Source organism: Aristolochia californica, unplaced genomic scaffold, assembly GCF_029961685.1.
Source record: "Aristolochia californica isolate CCGP_79_NKW_82.1479 unplaced genomic scaffold, dmAriCali1.0.hap1 SCAF_1, whole genome shotgun sequence".
NCBI lineage: Eukaryota > Viridiplantae > Streptophyta > Magnoliopsida > Piperales > Aristolochiaceae > Aristolochia > Aristolochia californica.
The window spans coordinates 58,789,017-58,814,283 of record NW_027181770.1 but is presented as its reverse complement, the minus strand read 5'-3'; the positions used below and the strand labels follow the sequence as shown (position 1 = coordinate 58,814,283).

Genomic DNA, 25,267 nt, shown 5'->3' with positions numbered 1-25,267 from the left:
GAATATAACAAACAAATAAATAGGATATTTTATTAATAAAATAAGATAGATTTTTTTTAGTCTAAATTAATACAATAATTACAAAATAAAATAAAATATTAATTTAATATAATATTAAAAGTCATGAAAATAATAAATAAATATTTCTATTAAAATTCAAGTGAATAGTGTCAAGTGAAATGATAAGCTGAGACACAAAGTACCAAACATTTTAGACATGAGGAGAAATAGGGATGAAGGTGACGGACCATTTAGAATTCGAACCAAAACTTCCAACTGAGCAACCTCTTCACTCGTGATGGGTTCCGTCTAATGGAGATCCCAGAGCGACACAGACAATTCTGCAAAACCCTATTTTCCTCGTTTAGGTTGTCGAGCTGCAAATGCAGTTCTTTGATCGATCGCCTCTTCTCCTCGTTTCTTCTTATCAGCTCTCCTTGCTGCCGAAAAAGATCTTCCAGGAGAGATGCATGAGAGCTGAAATCCTTCCACATAAAATCTGTCTTTTTCGCAGTTTTGTTCATTTCTCCATAATCCAATTCAAGCTCGCCAATCTTCTCACTAATCTCAACCCTACCGGGAGCAGAGACGTGACAGCTCTGATTCGCTTTCTCGTCATACAGGTTCTGATTCCCTCTGATGATCTCAGTTTCAGGATCTTCGACTACAGATTCAGGATTGGAAGCGAGTTCCAATTTGGGGTCAATGATTTGCTTGTCTTTGTTGGTGGCTGTTTCAGCATCCTGAAATTGCTTGAGAGAGTTTGAAGAAGATGAGGAACTCAGATGCGTGCCCTCTGTTGGTGATTCTGCTCTCATCTGGTCATATTTCTCAGCCAAAGCTCGGTAAGATCTGTGGAAATCTTCCACCATTTTCACCAGCTGCGGTCTCCTCTGGTAACAGATTTCTGCTCTCTGTGTTAATGAATCACCCTCTTCCTCAATGAGAGATAAAATGGCTTTAGTTCTCTGATCCAAATCTGAAGAAAACAAAAAGACATCACTATAGGATTGTTCTTTACTTCCGATATCTGAATTCGTATGTTCACTCAACGAAGTAATCTATATTCCAAGTTTTACTGAAAAGGATCTAAAATTCTGAATCATTAGAACAGGGTCTGTACAGAAAAGAAAACACATCATAACAAAATTATAAGGTCAAAATTCAATTAGATTTTCTGTAGGGTCCTCTGAGTCGACCATAATCTTCAAAAGTTTTATCTTATTATTTGCTAAAACACATTGAACTCATAATCTTACCATAAGATCCAGAAAATAATGAACTATTGTGGAAGGCTAAAACATTTCAAAACAACAAAACAGCCAGAAGCAAAATCATCTAAAGAATTTGCACTATACACAAGAAAAGAAAATAAAATAAAAAAACAATATCTACTCTCTGAGAAATGAATAAGAGAGGCAAGTGCCTGAAAGAGTAGCTTCAAGCCATTGAGATTGCCGAGGGCTTCTTTGACTGTCCCACCACCATGGGAACAAGGCTTGTTTCTTTCCATTCTCCAGCATCCTTCCTCTCTCACTTTCTTTGATTCTCTTAAAACAGAATTCGCAAAAAAGTCTCTCTTTCGACTTTTAAAAACTTGGTTCTTCTTCTTTTGTCCTTCCTTACGATTCCCATATCATTCTTGAAATCCTGAAGGAAATGGGCTTTAATGGAGCTTGATTTCCTCTTTCCTTCTGGGCACAAGTTTCTTAATTTTGCTCCAAATTCGAAGCAGTCAGAAACGTTACCTCGTTGACTCTGGATTTTTCAAAATTCTATCACAAAAACTGATACCACAAGAGTTTTTGAAATTGAAGCTCAAGTGAGAAAGAGCAAACCAGCTTGGTATTTGCTTTGGAATATACATATTGCAGATTAGCAATTATTAGGAGTATTTTATTATAAATTATTAATGAATATTCGTCTCAAACTTAGGTCATTTATATTAATTTAACATTATTTTGGTGAATGGTGGGTGTAACGTTTTGGGCCCAAAGTCTGAAACGTAAGGGATGTTATAAATTACATGACGGCTATCATGCGGGCTATAATGTAGTTTTTGGTCGTAATACAACATCCCTTCCCAATTCGAGGTGTATCAAAATATCAGTTATGTGATGTCGATGCACACCAACCCCTGATTTCATGGAGTAATAAACGATGAGAAATTGATGCAATTGGGGTCCTCCCTCTTTTAAGAGATTTTCCAATTTTGCGGCCAGCATTGATCGGTGAATAAAGCAAAATCTTTTGCTATAGGGGTGGCATTGTGTAGAGACAAACTCAAACCTACTTATGTTTGATCATATGTAGGTTCAAATTTTTCTTGATCTGAATATTTTGAATTTGAACTCGAGCTCTAGCTTATCCTCGAGTCTAAAATTGGAATCTAGTTTAAGTTCAAAAATTTAATCGAGTTTGAGTTCGAGCTCAAACCAGGTTTGAACTTTTTAACCTACATTTAAAATTATAATAAATAAATAAATATATAAAAAAAAATATTATGATGAACTTAGTACCATTGAGCTACAAGCTATCGTGGATAAATCGAAGACTTTGCTATGGAACATACTAATGTATAATAACCAGCTTAATAGACCTAAAAGAAAAAATAAATACCTTTGTCAATAATGTTAATTCCATTGACAAACAACAATATTAGATGTTGAAGAAGCTAAAATGGCCAAACTATCGATCACCTTTGAGGTTTGAGGTAAATAAGAGCAACTATGAGTTTGGAAAATCTCGAGTTTGATTTGTTATACTTAACAAGACTTCAAGTTTGAGCCCGAGCCGAGGTTAAGTAAAAAGTTGAACTAAGCGGAGCTCGAACAATTGGGCTTGGTGCCTCCCCTAGGTACCGGTATTCCTTATGGGTTGTTTTGATAATACAAACAAATTTAGAGTCTTTAAATATTTACGTGGGGAAAAGATTCCTACAAGGACTTGTAAGTGAATTAATTTCTTAGTCCCAATTCTTAAGTATCCTCCTCATCGATACCAAAATCAAAATGCAATAAGTTCATTAGTGTAATAAATATATTTTAACGTTTTATGCCGGCAAAACTATGTTTGACGAAATTCAGAAAAATATCATGTGCTTCCTATTGAAACTGATCTAAATTTTGAGGAAGTTATTCCTCAATCTACTCCGTACACTTGAAGAGGTGAGATCCAAAATAACCATATCAATGAAACACCCGACAAAAATCTGAGAAAGACGTGTTATTTTGATCCATTTTCGAGACTTCACTGTATGGAACAGTATTTTCTTTCTCACATTACATACATAATGCAATATTGGTGGCTTCCATTTTGGCATAATAAGATAAGATCGAAATAAGAAGCGTCCACAACCCCTGGACGCATTATTGAGTTGATTAGATGAATGATAAAACAGGAAATGCTTCAATATAATCAAACTCTTTTAACTCTTTTATCGAAAAAAACGAAAACGTACTTAGAACCTTAAAAAAATGATCTCTTATGAATATAGTAGTCAGCTTAGAAGTTGTGCGAAATACTAGTTTCGTTTCAACTGTTTTCAATGTTTCTCTTCAGAGAGGACAAAAGAAACTCGGCCCTTATCCGCTGGAACCTCTCTTTCTTCAAAAACGATGAAACTCTACTTACAAGACACTCAACAACAGCTCCAGACCTTAACACCTGGCCAACGTCCGACCACGCTCTGAACTATATATGGACGGCTTTATCCCACACGAACAACTGACAGCGAGAGCAAGTCGTTTTCCGCCACAAACGGGCGTTCGCCATCAATCATTTTCTTTCGCTGAAGGTCGAACTACAGAGTGCCTTCACCCACATCATCCACTTACTTACAATACAAAATAGAATTATTAAATGCCTCGCTGCACAGAGGCAAAATGTGACCCATTTCCCATGGAAATTTATTCCCATTTAGTTTTTTGTTTTTTATACCCTTGTTTTTTCCTTCCTTTTCTGGTATCCAATTAGCTTTAAAGAAATGTTACAACTTGCAATTTGAGTATGCTTCTTATTATTTTCACCAGCTCGTAACATTTTTTACCGACAATTTATGCCAATTTTTTAGTCTTTGGTTTTAGCCCTGTTTGTATTTGTCGACAGAATAGAAGTGAGAACCACCTAGAACCCTCCACCCGCTTTCATGCGTCAATCCACCTGATCCCTGAAGTGAGACATCTCCTCGCCTTGTTGCTTAACCCACCTATGGCCGTTAAAGCTGCCCCTTTTGTTAGCGTTATAGTTAATAATTTTGGGCCCAATGCCATCATCAGTGCCGGTGGTGGGAGCACCGGGGCTAGGTGTTTACCACTTCGTGCAGCCCGCACCGGATCAATTCAAATTTGATCCCCTCTGTGGTGGACCATTTTTTACCCAGGGTTTCAATCCCTCTGTTGATTCCTTCATAGGCAAGGTTCGGTTTCTTTTGCCCATCCTGAATTAGTTGCCAAGGAACTCCACTTATCAGGTTGTTAAATCTTAACTGAGAAGTCCCTCTCATTTGCCCGTCTGTACAGCAGAGCTGAAGCTTCCACCCTGTTATAAGAGATTTGGGAGTGAGTGACTCGTTCCAGTTATTGACAGCTAAACCGCTAATATTTAAAACGAAGAACTTGCTTCTCACCAGCCAGGATGAACAACAAATCTGCTTGTCGATAGTGCCCAATTCACCTGGCAAAAAAGGATGTGAGACTAAAAACAAAACATGGTATGCTGGGCAATTTTCAGGTTCCTGTGATGCAATCACTTGTACCATACAACATCTAGGCAAATTCAGTACCTTGTCAGTGCCAAGAGAATTGGCAACTACATGAGTGACCTGATCATCGATCTGAGTGGTGCAAACAGCACCAAATTGCTCTGCTGTTTTCCATAATGGATGTAAGTGAGGATTAGCTTCCCCAACAGGAAAGATCCGGCTAAAAACCACCCGGCAACCAGACAGTATTTTCTGCTGTTCAGCTGCCAGAATGTTTCGAACATCCACATCATTTAAACACGGGTGTGAAAAGAAGTTCTGGTGGATTCTCTCAATAACCTATTCTCCAGAGCAAAAGCGTGTAATTAAAAGCCAGTATGATGCTCTTAATAAAATTTAATAATTCATTCTCCCTCTTAAAAATGTTAGTAAAACACAAATCAAGTTAAATAATTCAGTAGAAGAACCTACTGCCAATGCTGATGCTAAGGTCCCGGCCTCTGGTCTCTCATCATGATCAATTTCAAGCAGTGAAGGACCCAGAAGTCCGAATTGACGTCTACTACAAGGAAAATAGGTGTATCTGATCCAAGAAAAAAAAAATTATTTGAGTGAACCAAAATCAGGGAAAGCAGATATAAGAACATGTTAGATAATCAGTACCTCTCAACCAATATCAAGTTATGTCTGTTATGCGGCCAAACCCTAACAGAATCATCTATGATAACTACTGCTGATTCCATACCCAAAACACCATCTAAATCCTTGCTTTTTGGCATCCTGTCATCTGCATCGAAGGTATCACCATCATCTCCCCTTGAAATAACACGTCCAGCAAAGAGAGCTCCTGAAGGATCTAAGACTTTGGCCATCTCTGTAGCATACAACTTGTTTCCCATAGTGTAAAGATGCAACTCAAACAGCTTACTAGCCTGTAATAGCCATGCAAAGCACAAGAATCAGATTCAAAAGAAAAATCAGTAATGTTTGTGCTACTTACTGATCCGCAGATAACTGTAAAGAAGCAGAACAGATAAATGAAAAACATAAAATCCACCTTCTCCAAGAAGTTCCAGATTCCTGGCCTCAATTTGGTCCACATTCCCATGTGAGGAAAGCGAAAAAGATGCCTTTGTCGCTTCTCTCTATCCTGCTCTTCCTTTTTCCGCAAGATCTCATCATGCACTGGATCCACTTCTACGAACTGATCAACCAGATGAAGGAAATGAAATTAAGTGAATATGCAAAGTAGAGGTTCACTGGTTATTTTAGCAGTAGAATTCAATTTTACCTTGGCAGAATTTAACAGAGTATGATCGAGATCCAAAACAAGGCAGAGCTTTCCTGCAGCAAACATTTTGTTCTGCTCCTCTATCCTTTTTGCCCTCTCTTTTTGGATGGCAGCTCTCTGCTGGTCATCATACCCTTCGAGCAGGGTCTCTAGATCCCCCCATGGATTCTGTGGCTGTTCCGTGTTTTCCCCAGGGGAGATATCACTGCCATTGGATTGATCTTGTGAACCCCCTCCAGATCGAGCATCTACCTTGTCTGCACTACTCGTTAACGGTTGAGGACTGTTTTCAGGAACAGTTAGGGGGGTACAATTTAATTGGGAGCTTGAGACAAGTGCAGCAATATTCTTAAGCTTTGAGGTGAATTGTGGAGCAATGTCAGGCATCTGACGGGATTGTGCAGGCAAACAAGTTGACACCTGATCCGTCTGGTCTCGGACTATTGTAGTGTCCTTGATGCCCAGCATAAGAGACGGAGAAGGTACATCTGTTTTAAACTGATCAGAATCCAGCTTCAGAGATTTTTTAACCATATTGTTCTGTAGGATGCGACGAGGGTCACGGGGTTTCATGTGAACTTTGCCCCATTCATTAAGCGAATTCTGTAAAAAAAAAATTAAAAAATTAAAAAATTAAAAACCCAGCTGACTGACAAAGAAGAGTAGAAGACCTCATAGATCATCATCACATCAAATATTTTCACTAATCTCTCATGTCTGAGATTCATTGCATGGCAGAATGAGCTGAATCCACTCAAGGGAAAAACTACAAGAAGACAGACTAAATACATATGTGGTAAATATTTCCTTGTAAATAGCATCGATGCATGCAAGAACTCACTCACCTGAGAAGCCAAAAAAATTCTGAACTTGTGGTTCAAAGGGACACCAAAACTCTCTTAAATAAATCGGAGGGAAGAAAAAAGCCAAGAGCAAAACCAAAGCAAAACAAGCCCTACAAAATCCTAAATGACACTACACCAGTATGATCATAAAATCTCAAACAATTAAAAGTATGCTTACCGTGGAACATGTTTGAGATGGAATCTGAGGCTTTTCAGGACTTTGATTGAGTTCTGAGGCTCCTGCTGTAATAATATTTCCTGAGGAAGTAGGTACAGGTAAGGCTGTACAAGGAGGACAAATAGCACCACTGGATTTGGGTTGAGTTCCAGTCACTAACCTCTGTTGTTCCAACTGAAGTAGTTTCAAAAGCATCGTTGGGTTTACAGCAGTTAACTCTTTTAGCAATGAAGGCAATGAAACCACAGAGGGTGCAGTACTTGCCACAGGCAATTGTTGAGATGAACCATTGTTGTCTGCTATTTTGTTTGCAGCAGTATCACCATTTTCTGCTTTTTGCACATCAATATCCATGTTATGCACAGATTGATCCCTATTGCTAGGTTGAGCACCTAAAGAACTGGAATCCTCTAGCCAACCTCCCAGTCCAGCATGCACCCGCGGGTCCCTGGAGGCACTGGGATCAGAACCATTTCTTTGCTTTTTTACACTATGGCCATCAAGAACTGAGTCTTCCACAAGGGAATGCTTCAGACCAGGATTTCCTCCAGGTTCTTTTTTAGATGCATTACTTTCAGCACTAAGAGGGCGATTACTGTGATCAATGACTGTGGTAGCTGATCCTAAGTGTGCATTCCTGAGCCTAGGATCACGACTTTTAAATGAAGGTTTCCAATTTAGGCTAGTCCCAGGATCCAAGACTCCAAAATTTTTAGCAGCTGCCGGTCCCAGGCTACTTGAATTACTCATATGCATCCCAGTGTTTACTGTTGTAGCCTGGAGCGGAATTGAAGAATTTACTGTTTTCACACCACCAATGGCAGCAGCGCTAGAAACTTCCCCATGAGAATCCTCATCCACATTGTCACATTCCTCTGAAGGAGTTGGGCTTGGAAGCTTGTCACTCATAAAGAAAGAACTCCGACCAAATTTCTGCTGATAACTTGAAACAGCTTTCAGAGCATCTGTTACGTAAGGGTGCAGACTAGCACCATCAGCTACCTCCTCTTGCTGCTTAACACTCATCAAATGAGCATTACGCAACCCATCAGCATCACTTTGAGGTTTTTGCACAGGCACAGGTAATGGTCCCTCACGCGTAGGTGAAGGAAGACTATTAATATCATAATCGACATGGACATTGAGCAATGGACCAAAATCTGCTTTACCTTTTGCTAGTGGCTCAAGTTTCAAAGACTCAAAACCATTTCTGCCAGTTTTTTTGGTACCAGACTTAGCTACCACCTTATCCAATGAAATATTGCTCCCATCAGACTCAAACTTTACATGATTGTCCATTGACACAGAACCACTTCCGGAGTTACTTGTCTCTGGTTTTTCAGATAAAATATTACTACTACCAGAGTCTGTAGCGCTGGGCTTCTCTGGAGAAACCTGAGTAAATGTGCTTTCAGCTACAACAGCACTATCAATCAAATTAACCAACGCACTTGAATTTGATATTTCTTTCTCTTTCTCCATAGATCTAATATTTGAACTTGTTGACTCTGAATTTGACAACATCATGGCTTCTAACTGTCACACATCACACACCAAAGCGTTAAAACACATGTTCTAAAGCCAAATCGAAAATGGATAAATAAATGAATAAAACAAAAAGTAAGAAACAAAAAGCGACCTCTTTAATCTGGTTAAATGAAAACAGAGAGAGACTTTGGTCCTTTGCATTAGAGAGAAACCTGTGATGCAAAGAACAAAAGGGAAGAGCTCAATGACAGCGTATAAGTTCATGGACAAAATTTAACACGACTGGTTCATGAAAAAGAAGAAGAATAAGAAGAAGAAGAAGAAGAAGAAGAAAGAAGAAAGGCGTAGGGCGTAGGTAGGGAAAAGGAAAACCTCAAAAAAGAGTCTCTGTATAGTTCCTGTTGCTTCAAGTTGCCAGCACGAAATACCTGCATTATGTACCCCGTCTAACCATTTGTATCAGAAACTTCAAATGATAATCATAATGATAACAATATGATTGTAACGTTTGTATGACAGAGGTAAAACTATACTAAACACATGAACTAAAGAGATTCCAGCATCCTACAGAATGAAGAGTCTTGATTCCCGCAAATGCTTTTACAATGAGATCATTCATTGTTGGTACATGAGGCTCTGAGATCAATCGCTTCAATATTTCTATAGCATGGCGAATTTGAGAACAGACGCCATGAAATGATCTACATCAGTTAAACCAGTAAATAAGCCCAGATCATCCCTTATAACTGAAATTTCATAATTAATTTATCAAGTTAATTGAGGCGTAGCAAAATTTACTCCATTTTCAATGATGAACTTACATCTCGGCGTCCCTCACAGTAACTGTCTTCAAAATTCCTTTGACTGAGCTAACCTGTCTCCCAAATTCCCTCTCCTTGAATTCCTTCTCTAAGTTGTTGTAACTCAATTTATTAGAATTAGAATATCTTTCTTCAGTGTTCTCAGATTTATCGACTACTTCTGCATCCAACAACTCTAAGTCCTCTTCTGTTTCCAACAACTCCCCTTCCTCCAACTCCCCCTCCTCCTTCTCAACCTCATCACCACTATCATCGCTAACATTGACAACGCAAACCATACTCGTCACATTTTTCTTATCTGCGAAGCCTTTCTGGTCGTCAGTTACCGCCCGATCGGACGTTCTGACAGTCCCTTCAGCTCTGACATCCTCTTTAACAAAGATTTCAGCCAATGGCTTATTCTTCACGGCTTGCATCCACGCCAAGTTAGCCAGATTACCAGAATAATTTCCCGACAGTCTCATCCAATCCATCGGCTCCCCTTTCGGCTTCAAGGCCCCGGCATCGTGAACAAAATCCTGCTCAGAAATCTCCTCCACTGATTCCGAATCCGAGATCTCTCCCTCCTCCATGTCGTCTATCAGGAGGGGTCCATCTCTCGCCATCTGATTTAGGGTTTTCTCCTCGTTAGGGTTAAAAAAAAGGCGATTAGTTCCGGTGACGATCATAAGGTAGCAACCGCGCCCCAAAATAAGCTAAAGATCTGCAAACTTTTACACCGACAACCTCTAAGAGATCAGATATCCTTCATTAATATCATAATTCCTAACTCCAATTCAAGAATCCGAGACTCTCCGTCGGAACCCCTAACTTCTCTGAACTGCTTCCGCTCTGAACCGAAGCAGATCACTACCACAAAAAACCTTAATCCACAATAAAAATCAAGGAACTGCCATTAAGTAGGTTAATGTATGTTCTTCGATGTGTTTGCTGCTTCGCAAAAAACAAAACGATCTCCGAGATCAGGCTCGTTTCGAAGGCCGAGACCTTGCAGAACTATTAGCAGAGAGGTTCAGATCGATTCCTCAGCGCGTTTTATCTGACGCGAAGGCGGCAGTGGAGATCTCGCGGCTACGACGATCGGCAGCAGAGGCAAAAGAAAGAAAAGAAAAATAAACCTGAGAGGAAGAGAACGAACGGGACATAAATAGAGCGGAAGATCTATTATTGGTGGGATTAGATCTCAGCCGTACGCGTCAGCTGCGGGAAGGAACGTTGCAAAAAGGCTCTGGTAAGCTTGGCGTCATTAGGACTCTCAGCGCCGAAATTTAATTTAAGTCGGACTTTCCTAATTTGCCGAGGTCCGCTTCCGATAGAGCCCGACTGCGTTCAGACCCTGCCGATCAGAATCCCATGCGGGTTTTTCCCCCTCACCTTGTCTTTTGCCCTTAGGCTGGTTGAGTGTTGACCCCAGCCCCATCATTGATAAGTTAAGTCAGGTGGATTTTTAGATATTTGGGGGTTTATGATTCACCTCTTAAGGGACAAGAGGAAAATGAATTTATCTCTTAGATGCATAGATGCATTTCTCCTCCAAATCAAGCTTTTCGACAATGTCCATAGTTTTATCATGTCCATGGAATTTTTGGTTATGAAGATACATTAATGATACAGTCCCTATAATGGGCTAGAAAGATTGAAACGATAAACTAGTCTGGAAAATCCATCAAAACAAAAAACACTTTCTACTAAGACCAACAGGGAGACTCTTTCAGTGGAGGTATCAGGTTGATAAACCCTTATATAATCCAGTGATTGTTTTGGCAGATGATCAACCATAATGGTGCGATGGGGCACTGCACCAGATCTTTGTAATGAATTCCTGTTCATATGTTCAGCACCCAGAGTCCAATTCCCTCCACAAATACTCCATTCCAAGTTGTTACCAGCAGAAGATTGAAGAGTTTGTAGACGATAGGACCACCGAATGTTAGCAAAGCCTGACTATGATTTCCGATTCAAGTTTTGAACGGTTGAGAGAACGATCAGAGCGTCATGCTTGCAACCATGAGAAATTGATATCAAGCTCCAGCTTCTGTGGACTTGCCCTGCCTCTGCAACTCTTCATCTGCTCTCTTAAGAACCTGGTCCCATCCACTTCCAGCGCTCATGTCCAGGTAATCATATGGTACAGCAGTTTTCAACCCTGGGCGCACCCCACACTGGTTCTCCACAATCCGAAGCTCTCTCCTTTTTGACATGTAATTTTCTTCCAACTCCTCCCAGGTAAATAGCAATGGCAGAGTAAAAGCACCGTAAGGACCAAAATCTATAATCTTCACCCTGCCGTCTTTCATAACATACACATCACATACATAGTTCTCTGATTTGAACTTCAGTCTGACATTCTCTCTGAAAAATGCTTCAATATTGGTATCAATTTCAGACTTTCTCTCTAAAAGGATAGGATAAAATCCAGTAACTTCACGTTGAGAGACGCCAATCAGGATTTGATCACGAACGAAGCACCGAAATTCCATTTCTGGATGAAGGGAAGGATACCACTTCCGCAGTGCAAGGAAAAATTTCTCCGGTTGGTCTGGAGAATCTGGTCCATCACACGAATCAAATGCATGGCAAAGATCATGGACAATACTATCTGAAGAGTGGAGGAGAAGAGCAATCTCAGAAAAGGAGGTGCATTTGAGGGTCCCAGTGGTGGAAATCCATGCTGCATCCTTTGGGGAACTCCAATTTAGTTTTGGGAAGACAGCCCCACCCAATGCCATTATGGAGGATCTGATCTCAGACTCCAGCTCAGGAAAGGATGGTTGAACTGTAGAAGATTCAGAATCCTCATCTGGAATGAGGGACTCATGTTCGTTATCCACATTTGGAACTCTGTTGGGGAGTGCATCGTCTCCAGAGATAGAGACAGGGAGAAGGAAGGGTCCAGAATCCTCAAGAAGGTAAGAGACAAAGGACTGGGGAAGCTCATGAATTAAGGTTTTGAAGGAGAGACTTTTAAAGTGAGGATACCATTCTTGGATCTGACAACAAGAGATTTCATCTACCTTCATTGTAGAAAGAAATGATTATCTTTCTGTTTTGAGAAACACTTGAAGCTGTTATTGAGCACCCTCAATGCACAAAGAATGTGATGCACAGAGAAACTATGGGGGTCCCCTACGGGTGTTTGTCGCCCTGCCACATAGGTTAAAGAACAACTCAGAATTAGTCGTTAGATATTTTGTAAGCAGTCACGTTCAAAAAATGTATCATGCAGCTAGACATATGCAAATAAACAATGTAATAAAGCCTTTAAAAGCAGTATCTCCTCAAGATTTAGCTTCTACACAATATTTTTAGGCCAAATACTCTCGTCCTTACTGAACTTCTGGTATGTACCTTTACTAGGGTAACAAGTCCAGCTGCTAGGACAAGAAGCCAAACAAAGACCTCAAAAAGCTAGTTGCTTCCTTGAGGTTAGCAGCATAGAAAGCAGAGAAAAAAGAAAATAAAAGAAATGGGGTTTATTTGCTCTTGTTTAGTGGAGAAGATGAATAGGATAGAAAATAGAACACAAAATATGGTTTCTCTAGTTTAGATGAACATGGAAAATGAAAAAGAAAGTAGGGAAAAACCAATAGAATTTTAAAAATTAAAATTAAAGTCACCAATAGACTCAGAATAAAATCGCTACAAAAAAAAAAAAAAATGAAAAAGTTCCAATGAATTTGCAGCATTCCTAGTTTTCCAATGAATTTTAATGTGTGTAACCTTGTTCACAGTTAACAATGCCACCAAAACAACCTACAGAAATATTAGAACCTTTAACAAGAGTGAAATTGAAAATTTGGGAAGAAAAAGAAGTCACGGAAAGTTGGGAGAGAAGACCCAACTTTCACTCTATTCCCAGAACTCAAGCTTCTTAAATATCCATCCCTCTCTATCTAATTACACAGGTGAGAGTCAAAAGACTTTAATGCCCCTCATACACCACTACAAACCGGAAACTTATAAACAGACGGACTAATCTACCCTTACATAAGTGCCAGCTTATAAAATCCAATTAATACAATTTTACCCCAATTCTTCAAGTCTCTCAACAACAAAATTAAGCTTTTTCTAGGGTTACCGTAACTTGTTCACTCAAACAAGTTGAGACACTATTTTGCCTCTTTTTGAGTACAGAGGAATTCAAAAAATTCTTTAAATAATCTTAAAATATTAGTAATGATTACTATTATTTTAGAAAAAAATAAAGTTTCTACAATAATTCATAAAGACTTTAGTCATAAAAATTATTCAAACTAAGCTTTAAAAAAGGTATAACATCTTAACAACAACAATACAACTAAAACAAAGGGATGAGAAGAGGATGGGGTAAGCTCCCTCTTCCTAGTAGCTCTCCTTGTTTTACTCTCAAACTGGACCTGGAGAACAGCACATTCATCACTAAAACAAATGCAAAATTTCCCGTTTATGCATCCTTCATTTCTCAATCTTGTGTAACAATCACAAATTCATACTTCACTCTCTCACACACTCATCCATTTTCAGTTCAACACATTCACCATTTTCAATCCAAAGAATAATCGCAACATTCAACCCATTCTAAAATACTTGATTTAGAAGACTCGAAAGCAACAAAATGGGATAAACATCCTCCTCTCAGAAAAATAAAATTACCTATTTTCTGTTAATTTAATAGAAAGCTAAGAGTTCATCAAAGTGACACTTGCAGGGGTGCTTAGCACCCTGTCCAGTATGCGTTTCTAATAAATTGGAAGCCCTCGAAAGGAAAATCATGTGGTGGGAGGCTTCTGAGTAATTCAAGTATCCACTAGTCAAGTGGCAGGTGATATGTCAAAAGAAAGAAGAGGAGGCCTTGAGGCCTGGGATTGGGGGTTAAGAAGCTAAATCTCTTGAAAAAGGCACAGCCAGCTAAATGGTTACGGAGATTTGCCAGCATTTATTGAAGTAATTTGCTCCAAGTATAACTATGAGCCAAACTTATGGCTGCCCTCCACTTCCTCGACATACAGGGCTTCCTACCTTTGGAAGTCTATATGCAAACCGAAAATCAATTTCTAACCTCAGATACCATGTGCAGGAAGGATCTCAAATTTTATTCTGGAAAGACATATGGGTAGGTCAAAATCCACTCTTAACTCAAAATTTCCAAGGCTGTTCAGACTGGTTTCGAACCAAAATATTCTCAGCAGCAAAATGCAGCTAAAATCAGTCCTCATATGCCAATAGGAGCTCCCAAATCAGAAGAAACTTAAATTATAAAGATGTGACCGGAGTCTCAAGGCTACTCCAACCACTGGAAAGCAGATTCATTAACGTGGCCTGGACTACCCAATATGGCTGCCTGAGCCTTCATGTCAGTATACTATAGCTTCCTTCTATAATTTTTTTCAACCCAACAAATCTATCAAGCAAAGAGCTGTTAAAATGAGAAGGTGTTAACATGAGATGAACTTGGAGGGAGAGGCCAGCCAATAGCAAACTCACTTAGAAAATTTTGTGGCCAAGACGAAGAAACAGTCAATCATCTCTTCAGACACTCCAAGGCGGAACTCTGAAATCTAGAGTGCCTTCAGGAGTTTAGCTTGAACTTACACTTCACGCAGACAGTCTCGGAATTGACCTCTCAGAACATTTCACCCCCTCCATTCCCAAAAACTGGCAAGAAAGAAAAAACAGAGCATTCAGAGGTGTGCAGAAGTCTATCAGAGGCATCATAGAAAATATAATGCATTCCCCCCAGTGGCAGCTCCCTTGGGTATTGGTGGAGCAATAAGGAAACCAAATGACCTGTCTCTAGTGTCCTATTCTGGCCCAGCAAGATTTAGTGACTCAATTGAAACAGAAATCCAAGCATTATGCTCTGGCTTATGAAGGTGACTCGCCACTGGTCATAAATTGGTTCGAAAATATCTAGATCCCCCTAGGAGAGTTGGAAGTATTGAGAGTAAGACATATCGCAGAAGAAATCAGGGGGACTTGCTCTCACTTCAGTTCATTCAGAAGCATACACCTAGGCTATGTTTGGAACACAGATAGTGGAGAGAAAAGAAAAGAAAGAGAAGAAGAAGAGAAAGAGAAAAGAAAAGAAAAGAAAAGAGGTTTATTTTCTCTTGTTTGGATGCCCATGGGAAATAAGAGAGAAAATGGAAGAGAAATATAGTTTCTCTTGTTTGGATACACTCGAAAAATGGAAAAGAAAAGAAAATTAATAATATTCTAAAATTTTGATGATTAAACTTTTCTCTCAAGTTTCATCTTTTTGTGAGAGAAAATTATTAACTAAGATTTTCTCTCTTATTTTCTTTTCTCTCAATGATTCTCTGCTGCCAAACAACAAAAAATAACTTTCTCTCCCTTTTCTTTTTTTTTTTTTTTTTTTTTTTGTGAGTTCCAAGATAAGCAAACAACATTGTAGACAACCTCATTGAATATAGGGTTTTTCACCCTGAGATTGTAATCTCTTTGGAAGATTACAACAATGAGATTACAACAATTTTGAATCATTGTACTCCATAGACACCATCTAAATCTTTTCACCCAACCAAATATTCTACATTTTTGTTGAAGTCAAGGCCTCACAAACAAACATGGATTCACATAAAGTGAATTCTGGCTAGGTAAAATTCTCATTACTGGTTGAATTAATAATGGCACAAAGTTTTTACCCACAAAGAATGAGCTATGCGGCTTGATTTTATTGGCTAGAGCTGGGGGTGGCATCGAGCCAATCCGAGCCCAAACCTGCCTATGTTCGAGCCAAGATTGATTTAAATATTTTGAACTCGAACTCGAGCCTAAAATTGTTATCTAGCTCGAGCCCAATAATTTTAACTGAGTTTGAGCTCAAGCTCGAGCCAAGTTCGAGTTCCAACATACATTTAAAACTTTTCAAAAAATACATGTCTCGAGTTCAAGCTCCAACATACATTTAAAACTTTTCAAAAAAATACATGTCAAATAAATTGTATATAAAACTATGCATACATTTTACATAAAATTGGACATGACCTCTGCATAAAATTTGGCATGACTAGAAAGAAGACACATACTAGAAAGATTTTATCTAAGTTTTGTGAATTAGCTGATGTTCCTCAACGAGATCAACCATTTGACACTAAAGAACTTTATCCTACATAGACTCCATTGGACAGATATAACAAAAATGTGGAGAGAAAAGCAAAAGCACTTGTATGACATTGAAGCTGGCAGCATTTGTACTTTGAACAATAGGTATGAAAAGCATTAGTTACAATTAATTGTTCATTACCCTTCTAGAAGAGTTTTTGCCATACAAAAGTGTATGAAATCTATTTTCGCTTTAGACCACCATGAACTGGTACTTCTGTACATTAGGTCACGTTTTTATTGATGACTGGTCATTTCCATAGTTCGCTCAACTGTCTCATGTATCCGTCTTGACTTAAAAATTACTGATTCAGAGGGAAAAAAAATTATGGACTAATTCATCTGTACTAATTGCTGTTAGAGGTTTCTGAAAGGGTTCAATTTCCAATTCATTTCTCTAGCCGTCTCCAGAAGCTAAGATGTAAGAAACAAGATAATTGAATCATAATGAAGATGTGACCTGGTTTTCAAAGTCTAGCAATGTCCTGCCTCTCATAGATAAGGCAGAGTAGTAACACAAGAACCGCTGTTATATTCTTGAAAATGCAACTCCATGTTTCCACCAATCCAGAAAATTCAACATATACAAAAGACTGATCTCTAGTTTTCTCTTTAGGATTGCAAATATTCATGATCATGGCCTGGAGCTGAATTCAAGTCCAGCATCAATTGCAGAAGAAAAGTTGCATTTGGTTTTAGTCATAGTGGTTGCTGCAAATCCATCAAATATTCATTTGAATCATAGTAATATACTTGAATGTAATTGATATGTATTAATCCAAAAGGGGCATTTTATGTCAAAATAAAGATTTTTTTAGATCAAACTAAAGATACCTTCCCAATGTCTAACTTAGACTTGTTGTGATCTGCTTAAAAGGATTTTTAATGCCTGTTGCTGGATTAATAAAAGTCAAAAGGAAGGTTGTGGCTCGAGGGAGATACTAGTAATAGTAAACATAAGAACTGGCCTAGTATATGGTGATCAAAATGGAGAAAAAATGATTCATGCAGCCGAATCAATACATCTGAGTGGAAGCTATGAAAATGAAGAAGAAGACACAGGGCATTTCTGCTTTTCTGTTTAGTAGAATAAAACCCAACAAAAATATGTATATCCCAGAGAATTCTACTAATAAAATATATGGTTTGCTCTTTGAAAGAACCAGAGATACCCCCTTGAAAAGGTGAAGGAAACACGCAGAGGAGGTGACTTAAAACATTAATACAAAACAATTAAAACGCAAAACACAACAGAACGGTAAGAGCTCAAAACATAAAAATCAACAGTAGGGGAAAATGAGATTACCTTTGAAAAATAAGTAGGAATGATCTCCTAAAACAGCATCAGCATGAGGCATTCGTTCGGAGGAAGAAATCGAAGAGGAAGAAGATCAGAGAGGAAAAATCGGAGACCGAGACAGAGGTTGAGAGTAAGGAATCGAAGAGGGAGAATGAGGAAGGGCGATCTCTGTTCCCTGATTCCCGCCGAGAGAACGAAATCGGAAGAAACGAAGTCGAAATGAATCGACCTCCCGCTCGGCGCTCGCTCCTGCTCAGGGCTCCCGATTTCCCGAAGTCTCGCCTCCCGACTCCCCAAAGTCGAAATCCCTAACCGGCTCGGTTCGATTGCGGAGCTGCTTTTGGACCACAGAGTCGTAAGCGATGCAGGATGCCCAGTAATGAAATTGTGAACCAAAAACGTCCCATTGGCTTGACCATTGTAGTTACTTTTCTCCTTTCAACTTTAACATTTTCTCTGTTGTTTGGCTTTATTTTCTTACCCTGTAATATTGCTAGAAAGAAGTGCAGAAGTAAAAGTGTTTTGCTCTTAAAAATGAATTGGTAGTTATAAGAAGAACATGAGAGTACCCTACCAAAAGTTAATCTAAGCAGGCTCTAAATGATCAATGTTTCAGTGTTCTCTGCTAACAACAGGATCTAAAGTGGCGTCTTCAATGAAAAGAGTAGGTGCACATCACAAATGTCTTACAAACTCCCTGCAAAGTACAGCACAAGCACAGATATAAGTTATTTTGATTCAAACCAACTTGATTAACTGGGAGTCCACTCCATTCTTAATGGGTAAGTAAATGCAGGACGAATTGCATCTATAATTAGTTATTTAACCACAAGGGCTACTGAAAATTTTTGGTTCAGCATAGCCAGCCATCGACATAGACTAACGTTTGTTTTTGGAAATTCTTCGAATTTGTCTGCCATGGGTGGAGGTATATATTGTCCACTTTATAGTTTTTTGTGAATTTCGTGAACGTATTTAAAAATTCTGCTTACTTGAATAGTTAACTAAGTTTACAGCAGATCTGAACTCGGAAGAATGAAATCCTTAGATTTTTTCTCTAAAAAAATCCTTGCCTAAATTACAATAACAAATCCAGAAAATTTTAATTGTTAAAGCTAGTCTCCAATCACAAACCTGCTCTTCAACAATTCCAAATTCACGAGAAAACACTGATCTGCTCTTCTGCAAACCCAAAATTGCTAAACTTATCCTCTTCATACTCTTCTCTTCATCAAACCTAAGCTGCCTCGGTCTTCTTCTCCACCAGCTTCTCAATCATGTCCGCAGCTTCTTGCACTGATGTTATGTTTTGTGAGCTTTCCTCTTCAACACTAATGTTAAATGCATCCTCCAGGGCCATTACAATCTCCACCTGTAAAATAAATTTCTCATGCAAAAAAACTATTAGAAATCCAGTCTTGCAATAACGGGTGAGTGGAGAGTGGGGTATGGGAGACCTACTGTGTCAAGTGAATCAGCACCAAGGGCGGCAAACTTGGAATCAGGAGTAAGGGGAGACTCAGGAGGAAGAGCAAGTTGATTTCTGACTATCTCACACACCTTATCCACAGTCTCTGGCTTAGCCTGTTCAGTCAGGTAAAACTATCAGAAACTTTAAACTACAAAAGCGTTTCTGAGTCCATTAAGAATCGACATTGTAAAGGCTGAGCAATTTACCGAGCAGCAGATGAAGAAACGGGAGGATTGCAGAGAAGGGAATCTGCTCACAGAGACCATCTTTAAGCTGGAAAGCTTTCCTGACGACTGCACAGGTTTTTTTGTTCAAGTAAATTTTGTTAGGAAAGTAATAGCATAGAGTCAATTACAGGGTTTGATGACTTGCCCTGAATCCAAGCCTTTGCTCTCAAGCAACCTGACCCAGATTTCACCGGGATGACTCTGTCCTGAATCCAATGCAGGCAACCAACTCTAGCTAATAAGCAGAGCTTTGAACTCATAATTTCATATGGCGCCTTTTGAAAATTGTGCATGTCCCAAGAACCAAATTCTGGATTTATTAGATAATTAAAATCCAATTTTAACTCAGTGCCAGAAACTGGAAAAGGTACAGATGAGGTGCGGCAGATGGTAGCCAGTAGCTATTTATCCAATATCCAGTAGCTACTGATTCTCTTTCCCAGTAAATGAAGAAGTAAACAAACTGCAAAATATTTTATAAACCAATATCTCCACAAATGCGGTATGAATCTACATCTTAAGGGTTCAAACTAAACAAATGCAGTAAAAGCAGAATTAGTAATGAACATGGAACTTGTCTGCAACGAGTATCAAATTTCAGGGGACTTGGCATCAATCCCATCAGAAAAGAAAAGCTAACACTCATAACGCACAACAATTGGAGTCACTGACCAAATAAACCCGTCGCCACCCCAGCAAACACCATCAAATCCACCCAAATTGAAAAAGGGAAAGACAAATATGAGAATCCAAGCAAAACTACAAAACAGGAGGAGGACATTCACCTGAGAGCTTCCTCTGGGAAGCTTCAAAGAAGAACCCAACTTACAGCAAGTAGCGGAAACAGAGGCCATTGAAGCAGGCAAGCTCTATCCCGGAGGAATGAAAGGAATCTAAACCGGAAGAGATGATGATAGTGTACTAGACTATATATAGAAAGAGCAGAGGAGGGAATTAAATGGTGTGAAAAATCCGGGGTTGGAGTCCGAGCGGCAGCCATGCGCCTCCAAAAGCCTATCTACTTCAGGGTGATGACTGATGTTTGATTGGCCGATAATGGGTCCAATGCAGGAGTACCAAATCCCTACAGTTGGCTACAGTTTAAAATGTCTTCAGCTGGGTCTGCTGCTGCTCTAAATTATATAAAATACAAAAAAAGAGGTTATTTGGTTATCTGATTTAATTATTTTAAATACTTAAAGAACATTTTTTTATCCTAATGAGTAAAAGAGTGTTTCATTACTCATTTATTTTTAGATTATTGGTGAAAAATTAGGTAAATGGGTAAAAACTGGGTAAATGAAATATTTAATTTATAATACATAAAATCAAACAAAATTTTAAAATATAAACAACACTATTATAAAAATATTTATTATTTATATTATTTTTTAAAATATTATTTAATGTGAACTAAGGCCCCTTTAGGGCTATTGGTTGGAAATTTATATCCCAAAAAAATATAGAAATATTTTTTCCTAGGATGTTAGATAAAATCCTATTAGGGGGGGTTAGGCCACAATGAAGTGGAATGAATTCTCCCCGCATTACCTAGGTCATCACAAATAAGGTGTTAGTCCACAATGATTTGAATTGAAGCAAGATAACACCGTTTCATCTCCTCAGGCAAAAACAACGAAAAACTGATTCCACCCTTTTTTTTCAAATCATTCACTTACCACGATTCACCCCCCCCCCCCCCCAAAACTAAAAATTCCTCTCATTTCCTCTTCTCCTCTCCTCTCGCTCGGCCTTTGTCTCCCGACGAATTTTTTCGCCCGACCTTCTGCTCTCGTTTTCGCTCTCTTTGCTCCCTCTACTGGCTCTCGTTTTTGTTCTCTGCTCCCACTGTTGTCTTTGCTCCCTCTACTTTCTTTTGTTATCTCTCGTTTTTGCCCCATCTCCCTCTCTCGTCTCTTTCTCTCTCGGCCTTTGTCTCCCGACAAATTTTTTCGCCCGACCTTTTGCTCTCGTTTTCGCTCTCTCTGCTCCCTCTACTTTTTTTTGTTATCTCTCGTTTTCGCCCCATCTCCCTCTCTCGTCTCTTTCTCTCTCGGCCTTTCTCTTCCTTCTCCCTCTCTCTTTTCCCTCTAGGCCTCCATCTCTTGTCACTCTCGGCATCCCTCTCCCTTCTCGTTCTCGCTCTTCTCTTTCCTCCTCCACCGATTTTCTTTGATTTAACCTATTCCGATTTCAATATCCTTTGATTTCCTTCAATCTTCTTTGATTTTCGACAATTAGGCGTCGATTTCTTCCATTGGGCTTACATTTTCCCATTCAGCGGTGATTTCCCCCAAATTTCATAAGGTAATCCAAAACCCTAATTTTTTTTTCAACTAATTTAGTGTTGTGTTTGAGTTAACTTTAATTTTTGTGTGTAATTTATCTTGATTGTGGCCTAATTTGGGATTTAGGGTTAGGGTTTATGGGATTTAGGGTTCAAATTCGTGTTGATAGGGTTTAATTTCGGGATTAGAGTTGGGGTTTGGGACTTTTAGGGTTTTAAGGTCTAGGGTTTAGTCTTTAGGCCTGAAGGTAAATAATATATTGTTATGTAGTATTTTTTTTATTTTATCTTCAATTATCTTATGTGAAAAATATTTTGTATTGTAGGTAAATATTATCTAGTCGATGCTGGTTATGCAAATATGTCAGGATTTTTAGCTCCATATCGAGGAACTCGTTATCATCTACAAAAATTTGGAGACAACTTTCCTAGAAATGATAAAGAGCTATTCAACCAAAGGCACTCATCTTTGAGGAATACTATTGAACGAACTTTTGGTGCTTTAAAAGCTCGATTCCAAATGTTTAAAGTCGCTCCTCCGTTTTCCTATAAGATCCAGATGAAAATTGTAATAGCTTGTTGCATATTACACAATTATATACGTAAAGAGGATTACAATGATATGTTTGAATTGGAAGATGATGATTCCGATGATGCGGTAGGTGGAGGAGGTGATGAGGTCCAATTAGCAGGTGAAAATTTGGATGAAGATAGCGATGATAGCGATGATCTTGGGGATGAAGACAACCTATCAATAACAATGCGGAGGCTTCATGCATTAGAATCCACTAGAGCTGCACAATTTTGAGATGCCATAGCAACTAACATGTGGAGTGATTATTAGTGGTTGTATTTTATTGCATTTGAACATGTATGTTGTCGTTCGTATCTACTAAACTAGTAAGTTGATGATGTTCAACGCACAAACTCGTTGTTAAAAATAATTTACTCTAATTATTTTCATTGTTGTCATTTTATACCTTTTTGTCACGTGTTTTAATTTTATTTAGTAAGTATTTTAATTTATTAAGTATTTTTATACTATATATTATGTTATTAAAAAATAATTTATTTATTAATTATATTCATTTATGTTATTTTTAACTGTTTTATGTAATTTAAATAATTTATTCTAGTCACACGTAATTAGTATATTAATTTATAATAAACTTTAATCAGTAATTGGTTTAATTATGCAATTGCTATAATTAATTAAACAATTAGGTTTATTTATTATATTCCCTTATGTTATTTTTTAATTTTTATTAATTTTATATAATTTATTCTAGTCACACGTAATTAGTATATTATTTTATAATGAATTGTAATCATTAATTGGTTAATTATCCAATTGCTATAATTAATTAAACCCTTATGTTTATTTATTATATTCCCTTATGTTTTTTTTAATTTTTATTAATTTTATATAATTTATTCTAGTCACACGTAATTAGTATATTAATTTATAATGAATTTTAATCATTAATTGGTTAATTATCCAATTGCTATAATTAATTAAACCATTAGGTTTATTTATTATATTCCCTTATGTTATTTTTTTATTTGTTTTATTTTATATAATTTATTGTAGTCACACGTAATTATTGTTTTAATTTATAATCAACTATAATCATTAATTGGTTTAATTATCCAATTGTTATAATTAATTAAACCATTAGGTTTATTTATTATATTCCCTTATGTTATTTTTTAATTTTTTTTATTAATTTTATATAATTTATTGTAGTCACACGTAATTATTGTTTTAATTTATAATAAACTATAATCATAAAAGGTTACTCATTCTCTTCTTTATTTAGAAAATGACACTGGAATCTGTTTTCCAGCCACTTCAACTGGCCTGGACTAACACCCAAACATGAGTTGAAGTGGAAGCAATTCATCTCACTTCAATTCAATTTTCCACTTCATTGTGGACTAACCCCCCCTTAGTGTCTTACGAGGAAATTACATGGAAATTTTTTATTTTTTAAAGAAAATAAAATTAACTTGTTTGTGCCTTTTGCAGGAAATAAATATAAAGTAATAATCAATCTCATACATTACCATAATTATCTAACGAATTATTAGTAAAATAAAATATCAAATACAAAATTACCATGAACATTTCCTTGTGCTGAAAATATTACAACATCAATTGTCAAATACTTATTCAAATTTTTTCATACGTTTTCTGGCTCATATTGACTAGAAAATTTTACTTAAAAAATTATATGATTTTTTCTAATAAGAATTTATAGTTAAAAAATTATTTTCAATAAACAAAAGGCAATAATGGTCCCTGAAAATGTATATTCTATTATAAATGTCTTTATAGCATTTCCTGGAAAAGGCACTAACAGGGTCAAGTTATCTTCTATATAAGGGAATGTTTTTTCTTATTAATCATCTATTTATTCAGGGGTGGCAATTTTATCTATTTACCTAATTACATATTTGAGAACCAAAAACATGGATATAGACCGATTTGAATTAGTCAGGGGTCAGACTTTGCCTCTTCTGCCGTCACTCTGACCCATGATTTCGGTTAAGTGGGATGGAAGACATGTTCAAGGAGGTCCGTCAATTTCTTAAAGGGCTCTAGACACAAATAGCGTGGAATGCCACTGACCAAAATTTTGCACATGCCCTCACGCGATTGGGTCTCGAATGACCGAAACCAAATCTTTCCTGGAAGATTCCTTCCAAATTTCCTCACGCTAAAGCGCTGCGCTAGAATTTCATTTCCTTCCCACAAACGCAACTACTTTCTTCCATATTTACATCAGTACCCTTATTTTTTATTTTTTTAACTTCTTTCCTACCACCACCTCCCTAAATTGACACGTTAAATATATGGTTTGAGTATTTTGATTTAAATAAATTATTTTTTATAAAAACTAAGTCACCTTTTAATATAATTTTAGATTGTCTATTTTTTATGAAATTTTCTCAATATTTTTAAAATGTTTATTATACAATATAAAATTAATATTTTATTTTAAGAGTGAAGTAACCTTATTGGTCTGGCCTACCTTATGTGAGGATTTTTTATTATTTTATAATTGTTTTGATAAATATTTATTTTATTTTATTATAAAATAACTATATCTTAAATAAGAATTTCAATTATTATAAAATTCTTAGGTTAAGTATGTAAAAGGGCTACAAAAAAACATACTAACATAAAATAAAAATTAAATTAATATTTTTATATAATTATTTTACATGTCTTAAAAATAAAAATAACAAGAGTTAATTTGCTAATATTATAGTTTTATTTGCCTTAATTATATTATTACACACACCATAATGAAAAATATTTTTATTAATTAATTTTAATTAATTTTAAAATTAAAATCCTCCTTTTCTTATGTTTATAAATTTCATTAATAATATTAAACATGCAAGTGAGCTTTCAGAATTATAAATTTTATTTTCATTCTATTTCAGCGGTCAAATTTGAAATGGCATCGCAGGTCATTTCATCGATATAGAGGCCGAAGTCGGGAGGCTACCCCGGAGAGACTTTTCTATTTATGACGCCAACGGA

The 25,267-nt window shown here is 37.3% G+C and overlaps 4 protein-coding genes across 5 annotated transcripts; all 4 read right to left on the bottom strand.

Moving 5' to 3' along the window:
- Window positions 1-175: 175 nt before the first annotated feature.
- Window positions 176-1,513, bottom strand: LOC137949492 (protein NETWORKED 3C-like). Its single transcript, XM_068795539.1, has 3 exons — window positions 1,427-1,513; window positions 1,260-1,295; window positions 176-1,061 (listed from the first exon to the last, which is right to left on the bottom strand). The coding sequence occupies exons 1-3, from the start codon at window positions 1,511-1,513 to the stop codon at window positions 252-254; spliced, it is 933 nt and encodes a 310-aa protein (XP_068651640.1). The 3' UTR covers window positions 176-251.
- A 2,072-nt stretch (window positions 1,514-3,585) lies between these two features.
- Window positions 3,586-10,359, bottom strand: LOC137953132 (RNA polymerase II C-terminal domain phosphatase-like 3). Its single transcript, XM_068800369.1, has 12 exons — window positions 9,326-10,359; window positions 9,073-9,205; window positions 8,877-8,932; window positions 8,656-8,716; window positions 7,017-8,552; window positions 5,994-6,596; window positions 5,760-5,906; window positions 5,366-5,634; window positions 5,174-5,285; window positions 4,784-5,041; window positions 4,628-4,674; window positions 3,586-4,539 (listed from the first exon to the last, which is right to left on the bottom strand). The coding sequence occupies exons 1-12, from the start codon at window positions 9,991-9,993 to the stop codon at window positions 4,476-4,478; spliced, it is 3,954 nt and encodes a 1,317-aa protein (XP_068656470.1). The 5' UTR covers window positions 9,994-10,359; the 3' UTR covers window positions 3,586-4,475.
- A 477-nt stretch (window positions 10,360-10,836) lies between these two features.
- LOC137963510 (uncharacterized) lies at window positions 10,837-18,027 on the bottom strand. Of its 2 annotated transcripts, none has more exons than XM_068810624.1 (2): window positions 17,736-18,027; window positions 10,837-12,469 (listed from the first exon to the last, which is right to left on the bottom strand). In XM_068810624.1, exon 2 carries the CDS (start codon window positions 12,343-12,345, stop codon window positions 11,347-11,349), a length of 999 nt encoding a protein of 332 aa, XP_068666725.1. In that variant the 5' UTR covers window positions 12,346-12,469; window positions 17,736-18,027; the 3' UTR covers window positions 10,837-11,346. The 2 variants fall into 2 exon arrangements, with proteins under 2 accessions (XP_068666725.1, XP_068666729.1); XM_068810628.1 differs by lacking the exon at window positions 17,736-18,027 and adding an exon at window positions 16,890-16,998.
- Window positions 18,028-18,742: 715 nt separating this feature from the next.
- On the bottom strand, window positions 18,743-20,340 carry LOC137963500 (acyl carrier protein 1, chloroplastic-like). Its single transcript, XM_068810615.1, has 4 exons — window positions 20,213-20,340; window positions 19,407-19,493; window positions 19,191-19,313; window positions 18,743-19,101 (listed from the first exon to the last, which is right to left on the bottom strand). Exons 1-4 carry the CDS (start codon window positions 20,279-20,281, stop codon window positions 18,967-18,969), a joined length of 414 nt encoding a protein of 137 aa, XP_068666716.1. The 5' UTR covers window positions 20,282-20,340; the 3' UTR covers window positions 18,743-18,966.
- Between the last annotated feature and the right edge of the window lie 4,927 nt (window positions 20,341-25,267).